The sequence below is a fragment of the Styela clava genome, chromosome 9 (genome assembly GCF_964204865.1).
Source record: "Styela clava chromosome 9, kaStyClav1.hap1.2, whole genome shotgun sequence".
NCBI classification, from domain to species: domain Eukaryota; kingdom Metazoa; phylum Chordata; class Ascidiacea; order Stolidobranchia; family Styelidae; genus Styela; species Styela clava.
In genome coordinates, this window is record NC_135258.1 from 1,170,340 (window position 1) to 1,189,233 (window position 18,894).

Here is an 18,894-nt window from a genome sequence, read left to right on the forward strand (position 1 = left end):
TGGTTTGTAGCGCTTGGCACAATTAGAAAATCATTGAACTGAGTAACTACTCGTGTGAGCGTGTGGAATATTATAATTATTTTAGGTGAGTGAGCACGTACCACTTCTTCTAGGTTTTCCAAACTGTCTGTCAAAGTATCTGAAGTATTCAAGGGAAATACTAAAATAGCGAACCGACCTATATGCATCCCAACCATGACCTATATTTCAATTCATAAATATTATATGATAACAACATGTATCATTTCAGATCGATAGCTTGAATCTGAGTTGGAACAAAGTCAGCAAACTCGGAGATGAAGGATTATCTGCAATGAGTGAAATTGTTCATCAATGCCAGGTTGAAAAATTGTACATGCGGTTTTGCTACTTCAACGATGATCGATTGGAGAGATTCAAAGCATTGATTGCTGATACTGGGGTTGAGTTCGATGGCTACCAGTGAGTCACAGACGCCGTATCCGAGGATGATTTTATTGGAATTATGTCTTATGAAAATTTCTTTTGATTTTCATTTATTTCATCAAATATTTCAGTCAGGGATTCCGAATAATTAACTAGTTGCATGAACAATGGAATAACTGTTATCTACAACCTGGCTATTTGACCAGACATTTTTTGCCCACGGATTGCCGTGTTAGACTATTAATGCTTTTATATTTTCGTAAGTATGAAAATACGGATTAAAAATTAATTATCGGGCATTTTACGACACTTTTTATGTCAATAGATGGCCGTGAAATTAGGCTGGCTAATGCATTTATTTTTAACCATGAGTTATGTTGAAAAAAGCTAAATTAATACGGCAAGGCATTTTAAATGCTGGTATCGGTCATGGATTTGAATATTTTGCTCAACAGAAAATCATCCTAATAAAAAGTCGATACTTTCAAATATTTGCCAAAAATCGAAAAAAGTATAAATTGTATTTCTCAAAAAATCAACTTGTTTTTTTCGACATGGGACAATTTATTGGGTATCGTAACATTTGCAGCTTTATATAATTTTCAAATTTTTGACGTAATGCAAATGAATGCGTAACTAAAAACACTATGTCGCTGGAGAGGCAACTAGCAAAAATTATAAAATACCATTGAGCGCAAAACATGGAGTAGCAACCGAATGCTGGGTGTACGCTTGACATTATATATTTACCAATGCCAATAAAAATACTTTAATAGATGGAACCATTTTTGAACAAAGATGTAACATCTCTTCCTCAAGGCTGGTTTCAAGCCGATTTTATCAAATTAAATCTTTTATCGAATTGGGCCCCGCACCCTGCGCTAGTCTTTTTCTGTATTATTTATCTGTATTATGAGGTACAAAATACTGCTGAAAACGTAAAATATAAAGTGAAATAATCTTTCTCATAATATTGATTTGTTATGCATGGTAAATTTAGTAAATTATCGTTATGTCGCCATAACCAATTGAAAGACTCAACAGTTTGTCAATGGTTCTTATAGAAAGCAAAATTGCTGAAGCTGTTGATTTTAAATGAATTTGCTGATAAAATGGCTAGAAAAGTATTTTTCTGAAAGAGTATAATGAAATCGCATATTTTGCATTTCTTGATGTTAAAAGTAAAACAATAAAAACATCCTATTACCTTAAATTTGTTTTATAGCAAGTATTAAATGTTTATTTTTTTTATATAAAGACCCATAAATTTTAATATGAGGGGTAGGGGGTCTGCCATCAGATTTCTAATTGGGCCCCGCAGAACCTAGCACCTGCTCTTTCGTTGTCTACAAGAATTCTTTGTCTTACCGTTATGACTTCAACCCCATATAATTTTGGGAATTACCCAGACCTCAACTCTGTGCTCAAATCACACAGCTTTTTCTTACATGTTTATACAAAATTTATTTTAATAGGATCACTTTTCTCCCCAATTCGCAACGGAACTTAATTATACGAAAACCTGCAATTGCCAAACTAACTACGGCTTTGCTTTGTCAAGTTACTATATTAGTACAATATACATTTATAGCCTTCTATTATTCATACCCGCTTGCATTTTTTAAGTACAATTCTGCACTCCAAAGATAAAATTATGCGTGAGTGGATTGCTGGGCTCCTCGCCACCGTAGGGTGGTTCACGTAACGGCTGGTGGATTACGGCTTCCTCCGCCATAGAGTCTATGCATCTGAAACAAATAACTGGCTAACTAATCCCAACATGAACTAGTAAATAGACTAAAGGCTGTATGAATAAGCTGTCTCGTCGGCTTCCACCACAGTCCTATCTAAATCTAGGCAAGATTTAGACATAATTAACTGATATGCTGAAACTAAAACTCATTTAGCTTTTGTATCTTTCAATAGTAAAATTTTTCCAACTGCTTTTTCATTTCTTAGGTCAAGTTTGGTTAGGTTAATTGCCCGTTCTTACTAATTTATTGGCATTCGTTCTTCACTCTCCTTAAATCGCTCGCTGCTCGGCAAGTGATAGCTTTGTGAATCGCGATGTTTGATTCACAGAAGCTAGCTGGTAGGGCATTATAACGTCATAAATATAGATAATAAATTGGACTCGGGTATAGTAGGATTTGCGACGCAAGAAGGATTGGAATTGCTCGCATGTATCAGATTAAACTACATTTAAAAACCTTGTTTCGTGAATCGCCACAACTCCAAAATTGGAACTTTTCTGCGGGCCGCGCAATTTTTCCTTGAGGCCCGCGGGCCGCAGCTTGCACACCCCTTCTCTAGTCGATAATATGATATCCTCTGATTACCCAACGCAGGTTCGCATCCCGTGTAGGTTAATTATCTGCGAGAGGACTGCTGGCCTCTCGAAGCCGCAGGGTGGTTCATGTGCCGCTAGTTGATTATGGTTCCCTCTATTATCAAGTATGTGTATATATATAAAACAAGTAACATGCCAAATAATCTCTCACCGTTTTGTCTGATAAGGACGAGAATTGTTGAGACATTTCATCGGTTTCCATCTCCCCCGGGATAAATATGAAAATACTGTCTAATGAGCAAGTCTGGTGAAATGCCACCAGAACAAGCGCCATATAAGTCGCAACTGGTATTATTTCGAAACATTACAATGAATTTAAAAAAGTCGTAATATTCTATGTTAAGCGATAAATTCCGAACACCGAAAACACTAGGTCAAGCGATGATGGAGGAAACCTTAACCCAGTGGTCGGCAACTTTTTCCAAGTGACGGACCGGTAAAGCCTGACCAAAATTTTGGTGGACCACCTTTACACAAACGGACTAAGCCTATGCAATAAATTATACGCATTAGGAAAATTTATGTTGACAATATTCTAAATACGACGGCGATGCCATTTAGTGCGATATCTGCATTTGTTGGCTGGCGATTAACTGTTCCCATATTGGAGATATGGCCGAAGTTGACACACGTAACGTGTTTTCTACATCCGGACTACTTCGTTATTTCGTTTTTGTACTTATCAATATTGAAAATCAGGCCTCACATTAATAAGATTGTGGGAAAGGTAACAATGCCTGTACCCCTTCTGACTCTGTATTGATTGATGTTTGTTTTGCCATAACTAATTTTTTTACCCGATGTGCTAACTTTATAATTATCCGGATTCTGAAGTATAGAATTAGCACTGACTAGGCATGACCGGTTAGCTACGAGCTAGTAGTGGAGTAGTCACGTTCTTAGCGATAATTATTTTGTTGAAGATACGAACTGATGAAAGACACTCTTATACGGGCGCAGTGGAAACAACTGACCCAGCATTATTGCGGCATACTGACATGGTAATTGTTTGTGAAGTCAGACATGCTGCTCAAGTGCGTTGTGTTTGTATGGTTTGCTGTTGGGTGCTGTTTTTAGTCGTAGGGTTTGTGGTTAGATTGTAGAGGTTTTATTATGGCCTTGTCCGTTTTTGTGTCACCTCTCTGCGGACAGGCGATGGGCCGCGGCCCGGTGGTTGCCAACCACTGTTTCAAACGACCATCGGTTACGTGAACCACCTTATGCTGAACTCTTTGCCATCGTGGGGTGGTTCAGGTAACCGCTGGTCTGTTACGGCTTCTTCCGCCATCAAGTCCATGCATCGGAAAACAAATAACTGGCTAACTATGTCCAACATGGACTGGTAAATGGAATGATAACCGGACGAGAGAGAGTTATATTTATTATTACAAACAATGTCAACATCATGATACATTTGGAGCAACAGAAAATATAATTTAATTTAACAATAATTGGTTGATCATTATTTTGAGGATCAGTATGCAAGACCGGTTAGGTCACCGAGGCTCCTGGCCCGTACTGTATTATATACCAGGGTTACTCAACTATTTTTACGGAGGATCCGCATACAAAACTTCAAGAATATTTGGGTCCGGTCTTTCCTGAAATTATATTTCGGCATCCTTAAACACGCACTTCCTAGGCCGACTAATGATTATTAGCTAATCAAGTTTGTTTATTATGGCGTTATAGTTCTTTTCATATATATTTAAACTTATAAAAGTGATTTTATAAAAAAAACTTCGAAAAGTAGCCAATGATCCAAAATAAAGAATTAGACGCGGTCCGAATCGAATACTCAAAAGGTCCAGATTCGGACCGCGGTCCGCCAGTTGAGTAGCCCTGTTATATACTATATAAGAAATCATTCAGATATAGCAGGGATGTGCAAACTGCAGCCCGCAAATAAAAATTATGAGTCCCGCGGAGAAGTGCCAATTTTGAATGGTGTGCCCGCGAAACGAGTTTTTAGTTTTGTTAATCTGGTGTGTGAGAGCAATTCCAATCTTATTGCGTCGCAAAGCCTATAGTAGCGCCTGCGTGCCACTGTCATATTAGCAAAACTAGCTAGTAAAATCCTGTTGAAAAATACACGTTATAAAAACGTGTTCTCCACTCAAATCGTTTAGCCGGTGTGAAAATAAATTTGAATAGCAGTTGTTAATTTATGAGTTTTAACGCGCCATTTCTGCAAGAACCCCTAACAGTGTCGTAAGATCAATAACAAAAAGGAAAAAATTTTTTGTGCTTGCAACTACAGTAGAAACTTTACCTACGAAATTAATTCGTTACGGAAGCACCTTCGTAGGTACAAAATTTCATAAGTAGGGGACGCACACTACCTGTAAACAATCTATTTCGTTTTGAGATCCGAAGAAACTCTGACATATTATTGTATAGCAGTTTAGCAATCACGCAATGGTTCGTTTTTTTGCACTCTTCTCTTGCATTCCCTTTCTTAATCGCTTATATTTTTTTCGAAATCAATTCATAACAGTATGTTAGCGAGTAACTCTAACCAACATGAGCTTCACAACTTAATAAATCAAGCAGAAATAGAGAAAAACGGTGGTACAGACGAACTATATTATGTAAGAATGTAGCAAAATCAATGCAGCGCTCTTCTCCAAAGCTGACTCATCTGTTCTGTCATAATATATTTCTGTGTAGCCACTCGTCATGAAAGGACAAAAAAGAGTTTAAATTAATAATGGAGTGTTACCAACCATAATGAATAAACGAACACCGAGTTTTATCAGATAACTCAGAGTCTTGAAACTTTTTATCTGAAGGAGAATGATCTCGTTTTCAAGGCCTCGCTCGCGTGCCGAATAAATGGGCTTGCGTGCCAAGTATGGCACGCTTACCAAGGGTTGCCATTGAGGTGTAAGCAAGAGCAGGCGGCAGAACGTAATGTACGAAAATGAGCAAACACACATGAAATTCAAAAACACTTTTTTCATTGTATCATCGTCTATTCACTGAATTTAGCTAGGGTTACCATATTTTTGTGACTTCAAAGCGGAACGCCTCCGAAGACAACGACCCCTTAGCTGTGATTTTGTGACTTTACATTTTCCTATTTTACTACATAGGCCTACATTTGAAGCCATCCCGGCTGTCTTCATTGACCATATTGCTATCGAGAGTTCATGCGCATATTCTCTATCCAAATATCGGGTTTAGTTCGAAAAATAGAAAGGAATTGACGTTAATAATACAAATAATTCGAATTTAGATTTTTTTTATTTACAGCAAAAGGAAGAAAGATAGCCTGCCGTTTTCAAGCATTGAGAATTTTCTTATTCGCCCAAGCATGCTTTTTTGTAGATAAGGCCTTCGTCAAAAAGACGTTGTTCAATGTTACATTCACGTAAACGTCAGAACAGGACCAATTAGTATTGATTTTACATGTGATACGTTACGGAAAACAACGAAACAAACAAAATAACGCATTTACCTCCAGCAAGTGGGCTAGCGCTGGGCTGCACAGCATAAGCCTGAATTTAGCTAGCAAGACATTGCACGTACCCGCCGGAAACAAACTGGCCAATGGACGCGGCTGCCTTCGATTACGATAAAAAAAAATGAAATAAACATGAATTGTTTTTAACGGAGGCGCTAGGATATTTGCATCACGAAAAACGATATTCGAAGGTCACGATATTCTAAATTGGACACCCCTTCTCCAAGAACTGCATCAAATTAACCTAAACTGAACGAATATCACTACACACATTTTTTAAGTTTTCGGTTTTTAGTTAGGCCTTTCGTGTGTAGAAAATCTTGCGCTGGCCTACGCAATATTTTTACGAGAAGAATACTCGTAAGTTGGATTTTCCGTATCCATAGCCTTTCGTAGATATAGTTTCTGAGTGCGGCCCGCGGCTTCACCCAGTTGTCTGACCCCCCTGTAATAAAGGTTGCACACCCCTCAGATATAACATTGGCATTAATGTGAGAGGCCGTGGTACGCTATATTATCAAGTCATCGTATCAGCTTGCTTCACTCCTGGGATAAATATGCAAATCCCATCCTGAGTAAATAAAATTGTTAAATATCATTACAGCGCTCCCAAATTCGCAATCAGCGCTCCCACAGTTAACGCAAACATCCATCGGAGGGCGTGTTCTCGCACTACGCTGGTTAGGAACGGAGACCGATTTTCTGAGATTTTTAATCTGCAATATACCGGTACGGTTTCTCAAAAGCGAAGTTAATTTCAATTGAGATAAATGTGTGTTATCTTGACTATAATGATCGTTTGACATTTATTGGTACGTAACTCGCACAGTTTGTCAAATAATGGGATACATATTTATTTAAGTCCGTGCTTCTGTGCTTCCGAATAACAAATAAATACATACCGTACGTCCGTACCGGTAACTAATCCCGGCCTGGTACCGTAACTGGACGAGAGGCCGTGGTTTGCCATATAGTTAAGCCGTCTTATCGGCGTTCTTCTCCCCCGGGATAAATATGTAAATCCTATATTATCCCGGGAAGAGGAAAGGGTCTCGTGTAGTTTGGTATGGTAGCAAACAGTGAACTACTACCGCACTGTACCGTACTGGGTTCCATATTCAATCATCAGATAATGTTAACAGGTTAAAGTAGACTTCTCTTATGAAATAATGTCTATATTTTAATAACAAGTGTGGTAACGTACCACACAGATGCTGATACAGTGATAGCAGAAACAACCTTTGGTATCGTGCAATTCTTATTGGGATTCTTTTGCTGACTTGAACTTCTCCAAGATTTGCATCAACCAATTTTCTACAATATTTCATTCCCTTGGATATTGCTTGGACCCCGGCATACGTGCTTTCGAATGAATTCTCTCTTCATTTAAAAATGGCGACAATTTTTTACGAATGCATGAGTGGAATATTCAGTTCATCATGTTATTTTGTGATCTATGGATTCTTGGTTTACGTCACAATTCCGCTGATTTTCAAGATTTATCCAAAAATCGTCTTTGAAGGATTATTTCTCAACAGAGTCTGCCCACCTGTATGGTTACTGAAGCTGAACAAACCAGACAAAGTAAGACTTTCTACAAGACGTTTGTATGAGTGAGTGCTTCTGAATGAGTGCCCATAACTTTGCTCAGAGATGAGTCTCCTTATTTGGGTGTGTGCAAGTAATTTTGCTCAGAGATGAGTCTTCTTTACTTCTGAGTGAGGACCCGTAACTTTGCTCTGAAATGAGTCTTCTTTACTTCTGAGTGGGTGCCTGAAACTTTGCTCAGAGATGAGTCTCCTTTACTTCTGAGTGAGTACCCGTAACTTTGCTCAGAGAAAAGTCTCCTTCACTTTTGAGTGAGTACCCGTAATTTTGCTCAGAGATAAGTCTTCTTTATTTCTGAGTGACTATATCTGTAACTTAGCTCAGAGATGAGTCTCTTTTACTTTTGAGTACCTGTAACATTGCTCAGAGATGGAGTCTTCTGTACTTATGACTATGAGTACCTGTAACATTGCTCAGAGACGAGTCTCTTTTACTTCTGAGTGAATGCGTTTTCTCAGAGATAAGTCTCCTTTGCTTCTAAGTGAGGGCCCGTAACTAGGGATGGGCAATGTAGGATAATTTACTATTCTAGAATATTCTAGAATAGTTAAATCGAATCCAGAATACCGAATCCTATTCTATTTTCATACTTATTCAAATAGTGGGAATTTCATCATTGCTGGATTTAGATGTTAAAAAATTGCAAATGTATTACTTACTATAAATGTATTATCTATTTGGAAATGTCCTGAACATTGGATTTCACTTGATACTAAACAGGCAGTTCCCAGGACAATAAAATTTAGGAATATTACAATATTTTTGTCTTCAATTGTTCCAAATGTATGTAATCCCTAAATACTGATATGCTAAATTAAGACACGCTTTACACACTTTAATAGTAAGCGGACAAATATAAAATAGCCATGAAACGGCGTTAAATCATTATTAATGTAAGTCTGCCGAGTATACCAAAACATACCCGCTGAGAATTAATTAGATGCTGAACCAGCGTGTGGCCACTGCAACCTATGCGCCGCGATTTCGTACTTAGTTATTAAGTAATAACATCTAAAGACAAACTCATTTTCTATGATTATCGTTACATATCATTATCTACCCAGACTTGGCCCTACTCAAATTCAATACGTTCGATTATCGTTACATATCATTATCTACCCAGACTTGGCCCTACTCAAATTCAATACGTCACTATCTTCGCCAGATGCGGCAACTTTTTTCAAAATTCATCGGCGACTAAAATACTACAGACTTTCGATCAAACGTGCGTCTATCTTGAACGATTGAAATGTTATCATTTATCATTATCTACCCAGACTTAGCCCTACTCAAATTCATCACGTCACTATCTTCGCCAGATGCGGCAACTTTCTTCAAAATTTTTTGGCGACTAAAATACTACAGACACTCGATCAAACGTGCGTCTATCTTAAACGATAGAAAAGGACCGAAAAATATGTATTCTTTTGAGAGTGAAATTTAAATGTTTCGGAAAATGGTATAATAAAATTATTCGTAAATAATATTTGATCTAAATTAATCGCGAGTAATGTTATAACATTTAACGCCTGGCTTTTGGTTTACGTGCATCATTTTTTGGAAAAACTCGTAGGTCGCGAAAAATCATTTAATTTAAAATGAGGCAAGGCATGTCTGTAATGAATTAAAGATTGTTGCATTCAGATTATCGGAATATCACCAGTAAGTCGGCACAAATAACGCTAGCTAGATAGCAAAGAAGGAAAACGCAAAAATGATGCAATAACGAGTCCTCGCCGTGAGGTTATATTGCCGACTTCTTGTCCTGGATATGCCGATTGAAATTACGGTGTTTGAAGTTTACCGATTTACGGGTTCTTTGCGAGCAGACGCAAGTTTAATTAAACGAGAGAGATTTCCACGCGAGAAAAACGCTCGTCTATAATTGACAAATTAGAAACCCGAAATACAAAAATTGACGCATGGCGCCGGAAACCGAATCCTGTTATCGGATCCCGTTGGATTCGAATACTTTGGGATTCGAATCCTCCGGATTCGGTATTCTATATTGCCCATCCCTACCCGTAACTTTGTTCAGATATTAGTCTCTTTTACTTCTGAGTAAGTGACCTTAATAACTCAGTAATAACGATCAGTAATATGTCCCTTCACTTATGAGTAAATGCACTAAAGTTTAGTGCAGGGATGTCCAACCTTTTAATTCAATGGGCCGCATTGCAAACTTAAATATTTAACTGGGCCGCAAAACCACCTCTTAATACAATTTAATGGAAAAATTACAATATAAAACAAAACCACGTGAATACAGTTTATTTACATTATTACAACGTTGTAAATATTGTAATGTTTATATGTAGCTATACATAAAAAACACATTAAATTTAATTAATCAATATTAAATCAATGAGACTTTTGACTTTGTCTTCCAGCCATAATGTTTTCAATATTTGCATCGAAGGATGCATTCTTAATTCTAAGAATGTTTGCTAAATGTCTATCAGTCAACCTGTTTCTTTCTGCAGTTTTAATGTTTTTCATGCTTGAAAAAAACTGCTCGCAAGAGTATGTACTTCCCCACATACATAATAATTTTCTGGATAAATTTAGAATTTGATTGAATTCATTTTTGAGAGAATGCAATTTCTTATAAAATGAAGGAAGTGTGTTCTCCCTGTGAAAAGTTTTTAAACCTTCCCGACTTTGCAGCTCAATCAGTTCAAGTTGGTACTCCACTGGTGCTTTATCATATTCAAATGAAAATGGATCACTAAACAATTTTAACTCAATTTCAATCTTTCTAAAGTCAGAAAATCTAATCGTAAACTCTCCAAGCAAATCCTCACATAATTTAGTATATTTTTCATAGTTTACAGAAAACTTTTTTTCTCTTTCAGATAGACTACGGAAGTGTACAATTTTACCAGCTTTTAGCTGTGCTATAAAAAGTTCCAATTTCTTTGTGAAACTAGTTATTCGCTCAAACATTGAGGAACATAATTGGTCCTTTCCTTGTAAATGCAAATTAAGTTCAGCTAATACTTCGGTGATGTCTACAAAGAAAGATAAATCATTCAACCATTCTTCATTTTCTAAAAAATCCACATTTTGCTTCTTTTTTTCCAAGAACACTTTTATTTCAGGCAACAATAACTGAAATCTTTTTAAGGTTGCTGCTTTACTGAGCCATCTAACTTTTGAGAAATATACTACGTCTTCATATTCACTGCCAACTTCGTCCAAGAATGCTTTAAATTTGCGATGATTTAAACCCCGTGATCTGATGAAATTAACAGCCTTGACAAGATCAGTCATCAAATGTTTCATATTTAGCTTTTGAGCACATAATTGTTGTTGATGTATCAAGCAATGGTAACTGAGAATCTCATGATCAACAGATTCTTTAAATAAACTAATAAAACCATTGTGTTGACCAGTCAGGGCAGGAGCACCATCAGTTGTAATTGAATAAATGTTTTTCCTATCAATATTGAATTTATCTAATGACAAATTAACAATCTCATATATGTCCTTGCCTCTTGTTGTGCCCTTTATGTGACACAAGTCCAACATTTCTTCAATAATATTGAAATTTTCATCAATTCCTCTAATGAAAATAACTAATTGTGCAGTATCACTTTGGTCAATACTTTCATCCAACGCTAAACTGTAAAGAACGCATGCAGATAATTTGTCCTTCAGTATGCCTTCAATATTATCACCCAAGTCATCAATTCTTCTGCCAATTGTCTGATGTGATAGACATGCTTCCTTTACTAAATTCACCTTGTCTGGACAGTACTCATTAAAAGCAATAACAATGCATTCTTTTATTAATTCTCCATCAATAAGAGGTTTTCCTTTCTTAGCTAATTTCTCAGCTATAAGGTAACTAACTTTTGTACATGTTCCACTTTTAACAATATGTTTTTGAAGATTAGCTTGTTGTGAGCTAATTGCCTTTGTCAATTCTTCAATTTTCGTTTTTCTTCTTTCTTCATTAAATGTCTGATATTCTGACTCATGTTTCGAAACATAATGACGTCTGACATTGTATTCCTTGCATACGCTAATCTTATCATTACATATAAGACATGTTATATTGCCAAATAACTCGGTCACAAAATATTTTTCCGTCCATTGGATATTAAATTTCCTCTTTTCTTCTGCTATTTTCCTTTTTTTAGTAATAGATTCCATGGCCATATAAATATAAAATTTTCATTACTTAAGATTATAGTTCTCTGAAAAAGAAATTAACCATTAATAGGTGTACTGAGCCGTAGTTTACTGAAAATGCATTTATTTCAACAATAAAGAAAATTTAAATGATTAAGCACTTACTTTTGAGAGATATAGTCTGCACACCGCCACAGCCAAAACAACACTGTCGAGAACAAAGACTTGCGAACGGCATGGCGAGTAGCTGGTGGCGGCGCACCAGAGCGCGAGAAAAAATACATACGGGAGTTTCAATTTGGTCGCTACAATTATTTTATTTATTAAATATAAAGTATTTTTTGACTAAATTACAATAAATATATTTTGACTAAATTACATGAAGACTCTCGTGCTCATTACTTCATAAATTTGCTAAAAAAAAATTTTTTAATGATTCGTTAGTGGGCCGCATCCAAACATTAAGTGGGCCGCAATGCGGCCCACGGGCCGCAGGTTGGACATCCCTGCACTAAACCTTGCTTTAACCAGATCCCCTTATTATAGTGATCAATTCCTAACTCTAAATTCTCTTCTTTTACTTCAGGCCTACAATCTTAAAGAGAGCAAGAACTGCTATGTGAGGTCTTCGAGTGGAAGTACTTTAGGCGTTTGGCATATTCCGCCAGTCACTCAGTACGATACTCCAGAGGTCAAATCAGGGTCATTACAAGACGCTGAGAAAATCATCATTTATTGCCATGGCAACTCGTTTCATCGTGGTTTCAAGCATCGAAGAGATTTATATTCAGAGATGCAGAAATCAGGTATGAATAATATGGTCGAATCCTTTTTGTCAAACTCAAAGGTACTCGGAGCCGCAACATATACTCTAATGTCAGTGGCTATTAAAACTACCGAAAACCACTTATGATGCAATAATTCAGTTTCTGACAAAATAAAAATAACTTGAAATTAAAAAGAAAAAGTTTGTTTAGACATAATTGAATCACTTTGATGCGACCTATTGTTCCGCTCACGACTTATATCTGTTGTCATGTGTAATTAGTGAGTAGTAATAGACTTTATGTCTCCGACTTTCATTGAATCCCCACGGCTTCTAACAAAAAACGGCTGTTGCCACTTTGATTCATGGGAGCCAGAGCTCCGAAAACAGAGAGTCGCATGCTGCTGATCGCTGGTCTACCCTGACTAATTGTGAGACAGCGTTGGTAAATTAGTTGAGCTAGAATATTGCATCATAAGTGGTTTTTCAATAGTTCTAATAGTATCTGACATTAGAGTACATGTTGCGGCTCGAGTAGGTTTGAGTTTGGCATAAATGTTACATTTTATGAACAATATATACAGTGTTACAGAAGTGAAAAACAATAAGCCTCGTGCCAAAACTACATTTAATCCCAATCTCAACAAATTCCTATTTTTCACTAGAACATCAAAATTTGGTTTTATTTCAGTTGTGGCAGCATCAGGCAGGCCAGATTGAATAACCCAACGGGCCAGATTTGGCTTGCGTAGTTTGCCCATGTCAGGTGTAGACGATGCCATATGGCTCTTTTGATGCCAAATGTTGCCGAATCGTGGCCTAGGCCAGGGCTACTCAGCTATTTGTTTAAAATTATTTGGGTCCGGTCTTTACAGAAATTGTGTTTCGGCATCCTTAAACGCACACTTCCTCGGCCGGCTAATGATTATTAGCAAATCAAGATTGTTTATTATGATGTAAGGTATTTTCATATATATTCGAAACTATAAAATTCATTTTATAAAAGAAAACTTCAAAAGTGGGGCTAATGATCCAAAATAAAGAATTAGGTGCGGTCCGAATCAAATACTCGAAAAGTCCGGATTCGGACCGCGGTCCGCCAGTTGAGTAGCCCTGGCCTAGACATGTCAGTGGACATAACGATCGCTTCAATATTATGTTGTTGTTTTTCGTCATCATTATCATTAAAAAATCGTTTTTTTCTTCGAATACTGGACCAGTTGCTTTGAAATTTTCAGTGGTTAATAAAGATTGATATTTTTACCAGAAGGCTATTACGGTACTTTTATTTATTCCTAAATTTTCTATGGATCTTATGAGATCTAATATTTCATCCAAAATTGTGCTGTATTACTTTTTAATTATGGGAACACGGTTTTTAATCCGCCAAGCGTGACGGCTGACTGTGAAAATTCTTGCGACTGAAAACTCGGAAGTATTTTGAGGTTACGGTATCAATAACGTCAAAGGTAAGGACTGCCTCGCTCTGGTCCACGTGTCCATATATTTGAGCGTTGCTCTCCTGTTGTATCAATCTGCTCATTCACACAAATAAAATCTTTTTCATTTTCACCAAGGATTCCACATCATAGCTTTTGACTACAGTGGATTTGCGGACTCTACCGGTCAGCCGAGTCCAACAAGAGTCGTGGAAGATGCAATTAGCGTGTATAAGTGGACGGTCAAGCAGGTTGGATTATGTTTTATCATATTTGTCACTGCTTAATCATATGGCGAATATCAGCAAAGCAGAGGTACACCATATATAAATTGTATATAAGCACAGTTTAAACTAAAAAAAAAAAGTTCCCAAACTAAAGGGTCGGCTTATATGCGCCTCACTCTAATCACACTAAATTTCGGCTTTATAAGCTCATAACCCTGATCGTGCGGGGGTCAACTTATACCTGCATAACACAGTTGCCTGTCAATAGGGAATTCCCCTTTATGTTATTCCCCTGATTACCAAGTTATAAAAATCGAATCAGTAATTGTCAAATTTCTGACACTTAATGTATTTAATCACTCAGCTCCAGAAAGAAGATGTGACAATCGTGCTTTGGGGTCATTCACTCGGCACTTACATCAGCACGAGGGCGCTATCGCTCATGTACGACCAGAAAGATGGCACTCGACTCCCTGACTGTCTGATACTTGAAGCTCCGTTCACGAATACATATGATGCCGCAGACTGCTTCCCACTATCTAAGGTGAAATTTATATTTTGTTTCATTTCAGTACTCCCGTAGCATGTGAACCAAGATGGCGGACATCTGAACGAAGTATGTGTACCAGGTTAGGTTTAGGCAATGATTTCAGGTACAAATACTACAAAGTCACTTGGCTAGTCCCCGAACTCGTAATAGAACTAAAATAAGGAAAATTGGAATAAAATTATGGACTTACCCTAACCTGGTACACATACTACGTACTGGTGTCCGCCATCTTGGTACACATACTACGGGAGTATGTTCATTTCAATGATGTGATATGGTATTATATGATGCTCATTAACGCTTTTTTTCACGTGCAAGGCCGGGCACCAGTAGCAACAGATACTCGTATCTAACGATATGCAAGGATATACTATCTTTTGGAAGGGCTGAAATCTTTCCAGTTTGGTCCTTGTTAACAGAATTCTGTTAATTTTTGCGAACACTTATTAACTAGTTGCTGATCACTCTTTGGGGACCTCTGTACTATGCCATTGTGGTAGTGCGCCAAGACTTTTGAATTGAATAACATCTAAAAATTGTATTTATTACATCTCTCTTCCAGTATTTCTATCTGCTCTATCCCTTCATGAGGTCTCAAGTTCACAAGAATATCAAACAATATGACATTGAGCTCAGGACGGAGAAGTATCTGCCGACAATAAAGGCTCCTGTTATGATCCTACACGCTAAAGATGATCAGAGGTATGTAGGCAGAAATAATTGAAAGGTATGGCTTGCCAGTTGGTGTATCGTTCTAACCGAATTAACACGCTTGCGTGCCGCCCTTCAAGAGGTTCAAAACATGTTATTTATGAGAATATGGCTTGCGGAACTGTTTACTGTCGTAAGGTGGTTCATGTAACCTCCATCATCAAGTTATGTCTCGTAAATTCATCATCTAACATTTACAGTATTTACCGGTACGGTCTTACAGTACGGTATTTAATATAAGTTTATTTTGACTCCTCAGCATAACAAGCGCTGTAATGCCCTAATTGTCAGATTGATTAAAACAAAATAATTAACCGATTAGCTCCGTGCATCAAGTCCAAGGAGGGGGGAGGAGCGGTCGCCCCAATTTTCTTGTCCCCAAAAGTATAATAAAATGACAGTCCACGCATTGGAAAACAAATAACTGGCTAAACAATCCCATAACCGACAAGGACTGGTAATCGGACGAGAGGCCGCGGTTCGCTATATGATTAAGCTGTCCTAGCGGCTTTTCTCTCCCCCGGGATAAATATGTAAATCCTATCCTTCGCTTTTTATTGATATCTCATCAGAATTTTCCATGCTTAAAGCAAGACTGGGTTTGTAAAAGGGTACTCCCGTAGTATGTGTACCAGGTTAGGGCATAATTTCATTCTGATTTTCTTACTTTAGTTCTATTACGTGTTCGAGGACTGTTTGTGCCAGCCAAGTAAATATATCCTCTGCCCATAGGTTTCAGTCCCTTTACACAACTTGATGTCAAGTAGATAAACAAAATTAGTTACCTCCATTTTGGTACACATACTTCTGGAGCGCTTCCCAAAGACACACTTATTCATGTCTTAGCTAGTATGGTCAACTTCGTTACACGTCTCTCAAATCAAGTCAAACGATTTCCAATGACTCTGGCTTTGATTACAAGAAAACTGGTCGCCCTTTGACACATTTCTGGAGCGACCTGTAAAACATTACATGCAAAGTTTAGTTGGTAGACCCTATTAGCTTCGCTTCCTAATCGATTCGGAATCGCTTTCTTTTGAAATAAAAATCCAATTCTCAAACCAAAGTATTCCATTCCTTACAGAATCGACATTCATCTCGGTGAGACTCTGTACAAAAAGACGACCTCTGACCCCATGACAAAATCTCCTTACATTCGTTTCATTCGAATGCACGAGGATTACGGAGTGAAGCACTACACTGCTAAGCACCCTGAGATACGGCAGTTAGTGCATGATTTCATGGCTGAGGTAGCAAAGGTGAAAGGTGATCAGGAACAAGGAAGTAAAAATAGATTTGAATTGATAGATATTTAATTTTTCATTTTATTTGTATAAGTAGGCAATAAATATAAATGCTTTGGTCGAGTAGCAAAGATCAAAGGTTACCAGGAAATATGAAGTAAAACTGATTCAAGATTTATTTTTTTTATTAACCTTTATTTTGTTAATGAGACAATTAGAGGCAAATTGAACTTGCATTTCTGGAATTACGAAAAGTGATACATGGGCTTGTTTATGTTAGGTAAACCCCCGACCAAGTAACCAAGTAATATCTGTAACATATGATTTTATATGGGTTCATCTTAATTATTCATAAACTTTTTTTGGTACTCCCAAAGTCTGAACCAAGATGGTCACCCCCGGAACGTAGTATGTGTATCAGGTTAGGGTTGGGCTATTTTTCAAGTACAAATACTACTTGTCACTAGGCTAGTCCCTGGACTCGTAATAGAACTAAAAAAAGGAAAATTGGAATAAAATTATGGCCTAACCTTAACCTAGTGCACGTACTACGTTCCGGTGTCCGCCATCTTGGTTCACATACTTCGGGAGTACCCTATTTTCTGTGAAGTTACAAAGGACAACTACTGTTAACGCCCAGCATTATAACCATTCATGTTCATTCAACTCTTCCCAATTTTCATGCTAAGATTTTATAGTCTATATTTCTATAATTAAAAGTATTCCAACATAACTTATTAATGGATTGTAGTTTATATTCTCATTCTTAACTGTTTATTTATTACTCAAGATGCCAATGATCAGAATTAGCAAGTTACAAATATGCTCGAAATAGAGTCGAATCACTCAACCAAAGTAGAAAGAGTTCTGATAGAAGAGTTGCAAGTTTGCCCCTTAGCCCCCCACTATGTATGGAAAAAAAACAATTATTCATTTCTTAGTGTGCATGGGCCACCTCATAACATGTCTCTCGAATCAAGTCAAATGATTTCCAATGACTCTGGCTTTGATTACGAGCAATCAGGTTGCCCTTAACTTAGATGCTAAGAGTTGAGTTTTCTTTACTTCTGAGTTCGCGTGATCTGGCTTTGAAAAAATTCTCTACTTTACTACTGGGTGAGTGCCTGTAAACTTTGCTCATTGATGAGTTCCTTTACTTCTGAGTGATTATCAGTGAGTGGCTGTAAACTTTGCTCAGAGATGAGTCTCCATTGTAGTTGACGTATATAACCTTCGTTGAGCAAATTCACTTGATAAATGATAGGCTAAGCTTTCACGTACTATTGAGCAAATTTGTTTTGATTTTTATTGTAAGATGTATAATCCCCTATGCACTGTATATGTTTAAATATGTAATTATTTTATCATAATTGTTGATTTGATTCCAATTATTTTGTAACAATCCTATCTCAATGCATTTAATCCACTGAGAAAAATAAACTTTGCATTATCTAGAGAAGTTGTCTGATCTTATGTTTATGTCAAAAAAATTGACGGGCTAGAACTAGGGTTAACATATTTTTGTGACCTCAAAAGTGGGACGCCTCTAAAGGCCCATAGCTATGATTTTTCATTACTTTAACGTTAAGCACCCTGTTGGCGCATGGGGCTTACACGTAACAAATTGTAGCAATTATCCGTGAACAATGTTAGCGGGAAACAACGAAATGAACAAAACCACGCATCCACCTTCATTAAGTAGGCTACCGGTACGCTACACAGCAACAACAGTGTCGAGAACATGCTAATCGGTATTGTTCGTGGTATTAGACTGGCTCAACGCCAAAGCGAGACAAATAGCTGACCAGTCTGGAACCCGGGACAAGACCTTGAAAAGTGGGACTGCCCCGCCTATAACGGGAGGTATGGTAATCCTAGCTAGAACGGGTTTTGATGATAAAAACTGGCTCAGGAGCTAGGTTTGAAGGATGTCCAAAACAAATTGAATAATATTTGAAATTGATTATATTTGAATTAATAAATTTTAGATT

General features: G+C 37.3%; 3 protein-coding genes across 4 annotated transcripts in view; 2 read left to right on the plus strand and 1 right to left on the minus strand.

Moving 5' to 3' along the window:
• LOC120331108 (uncharacterized) overlaps window positions 1–3,030 on the plus strand; it is a 447,434-nt gene extending 444,404 nt beyond the window's left edge. The window contains exon 41 of the mRNA XM_078116167.1: window positions 251–3,030. Coding sequence (XP_077972293.1) covers window positions 251–445 — 195 coding nt within the window. The 3' untranslated portion in view covers window positions 446–3,030. The remainder of the gene's footprint in view (window positions 1–250) is intronic.
• The window catches only part of LOC120336002 (general transcription factor II-I repeat domain-containing protein 2-like), a 305,240-nt gene extending 292,976 nt beyond the window's left edge, over window positions 1–12,264 (minus strand). The window contains exons 1-2 of one of the 2 annotated variants that reach the window (XM_078116175.1): window positions 12,132–12,264; window positions 11,001–12,031 (exon numbers count right to left, since the gene is read on the minus strand). In XM_078116175.1, coding sequence (XP_077972301.1) covers window positions 11,001–11,993 — 993 coding nt within the window. In that variant the 5' untranslated portion in view covers window positions 11,994–12,031; window positions 12,132–12,264. The other variant, XM_078116174.1, reaches the window with a different exon arrangement.
• LOC120331554 (lysophosphatidylserine lipase ABHD12-like) lies at window positions 7,302–18,362 on the plus strand. The gene is made up of 6 exons (XM_078116173.1): window positions 7,302–7,805; window positions 12,553–12,772; window positions 14,310–14,422; window positions 14,763–14,942; window positions 15,511–15,650; window positions 16,744–18,362. The coding sequence occupies exons 1-6, from the start codon at window positions 7,614–7,616 to the stop codon at window positions 16,973–16,975; spliced, it is 1,077 nt and encodes a 358-aa protein (XP_077972299.1). The 5' UTR covers window positions 7,302–7,613; the 3' UTR covers window positions 16,976–18,362.
• The last annotated feature ends 532 nt before the right edge of the window (window positions 18,363–18,894 follow it).

Coding starts and splice junctions, on each gene's coding strand:
- LOC120331554 (XM_078116173.1), top strand. CDS start 7,614: ATGGCGACAATTTTTTACGAATGCATGAGTGGAATATTCAGTTCATCA. Junction 7,806..12,552: donor AGCTGAACAAACCAGACAAA/GTAAGACTTTCT, acceptor CTTTTACTTCAG/GCCTACAATCTTAAAGAGAG. Junction 15,651..16,743: donor CACGCTAAAGATGATCAGAG/GTATGTAGGCAG, acceptor CATTCCTTACAG/AATCGACATTCATCTCGGTG.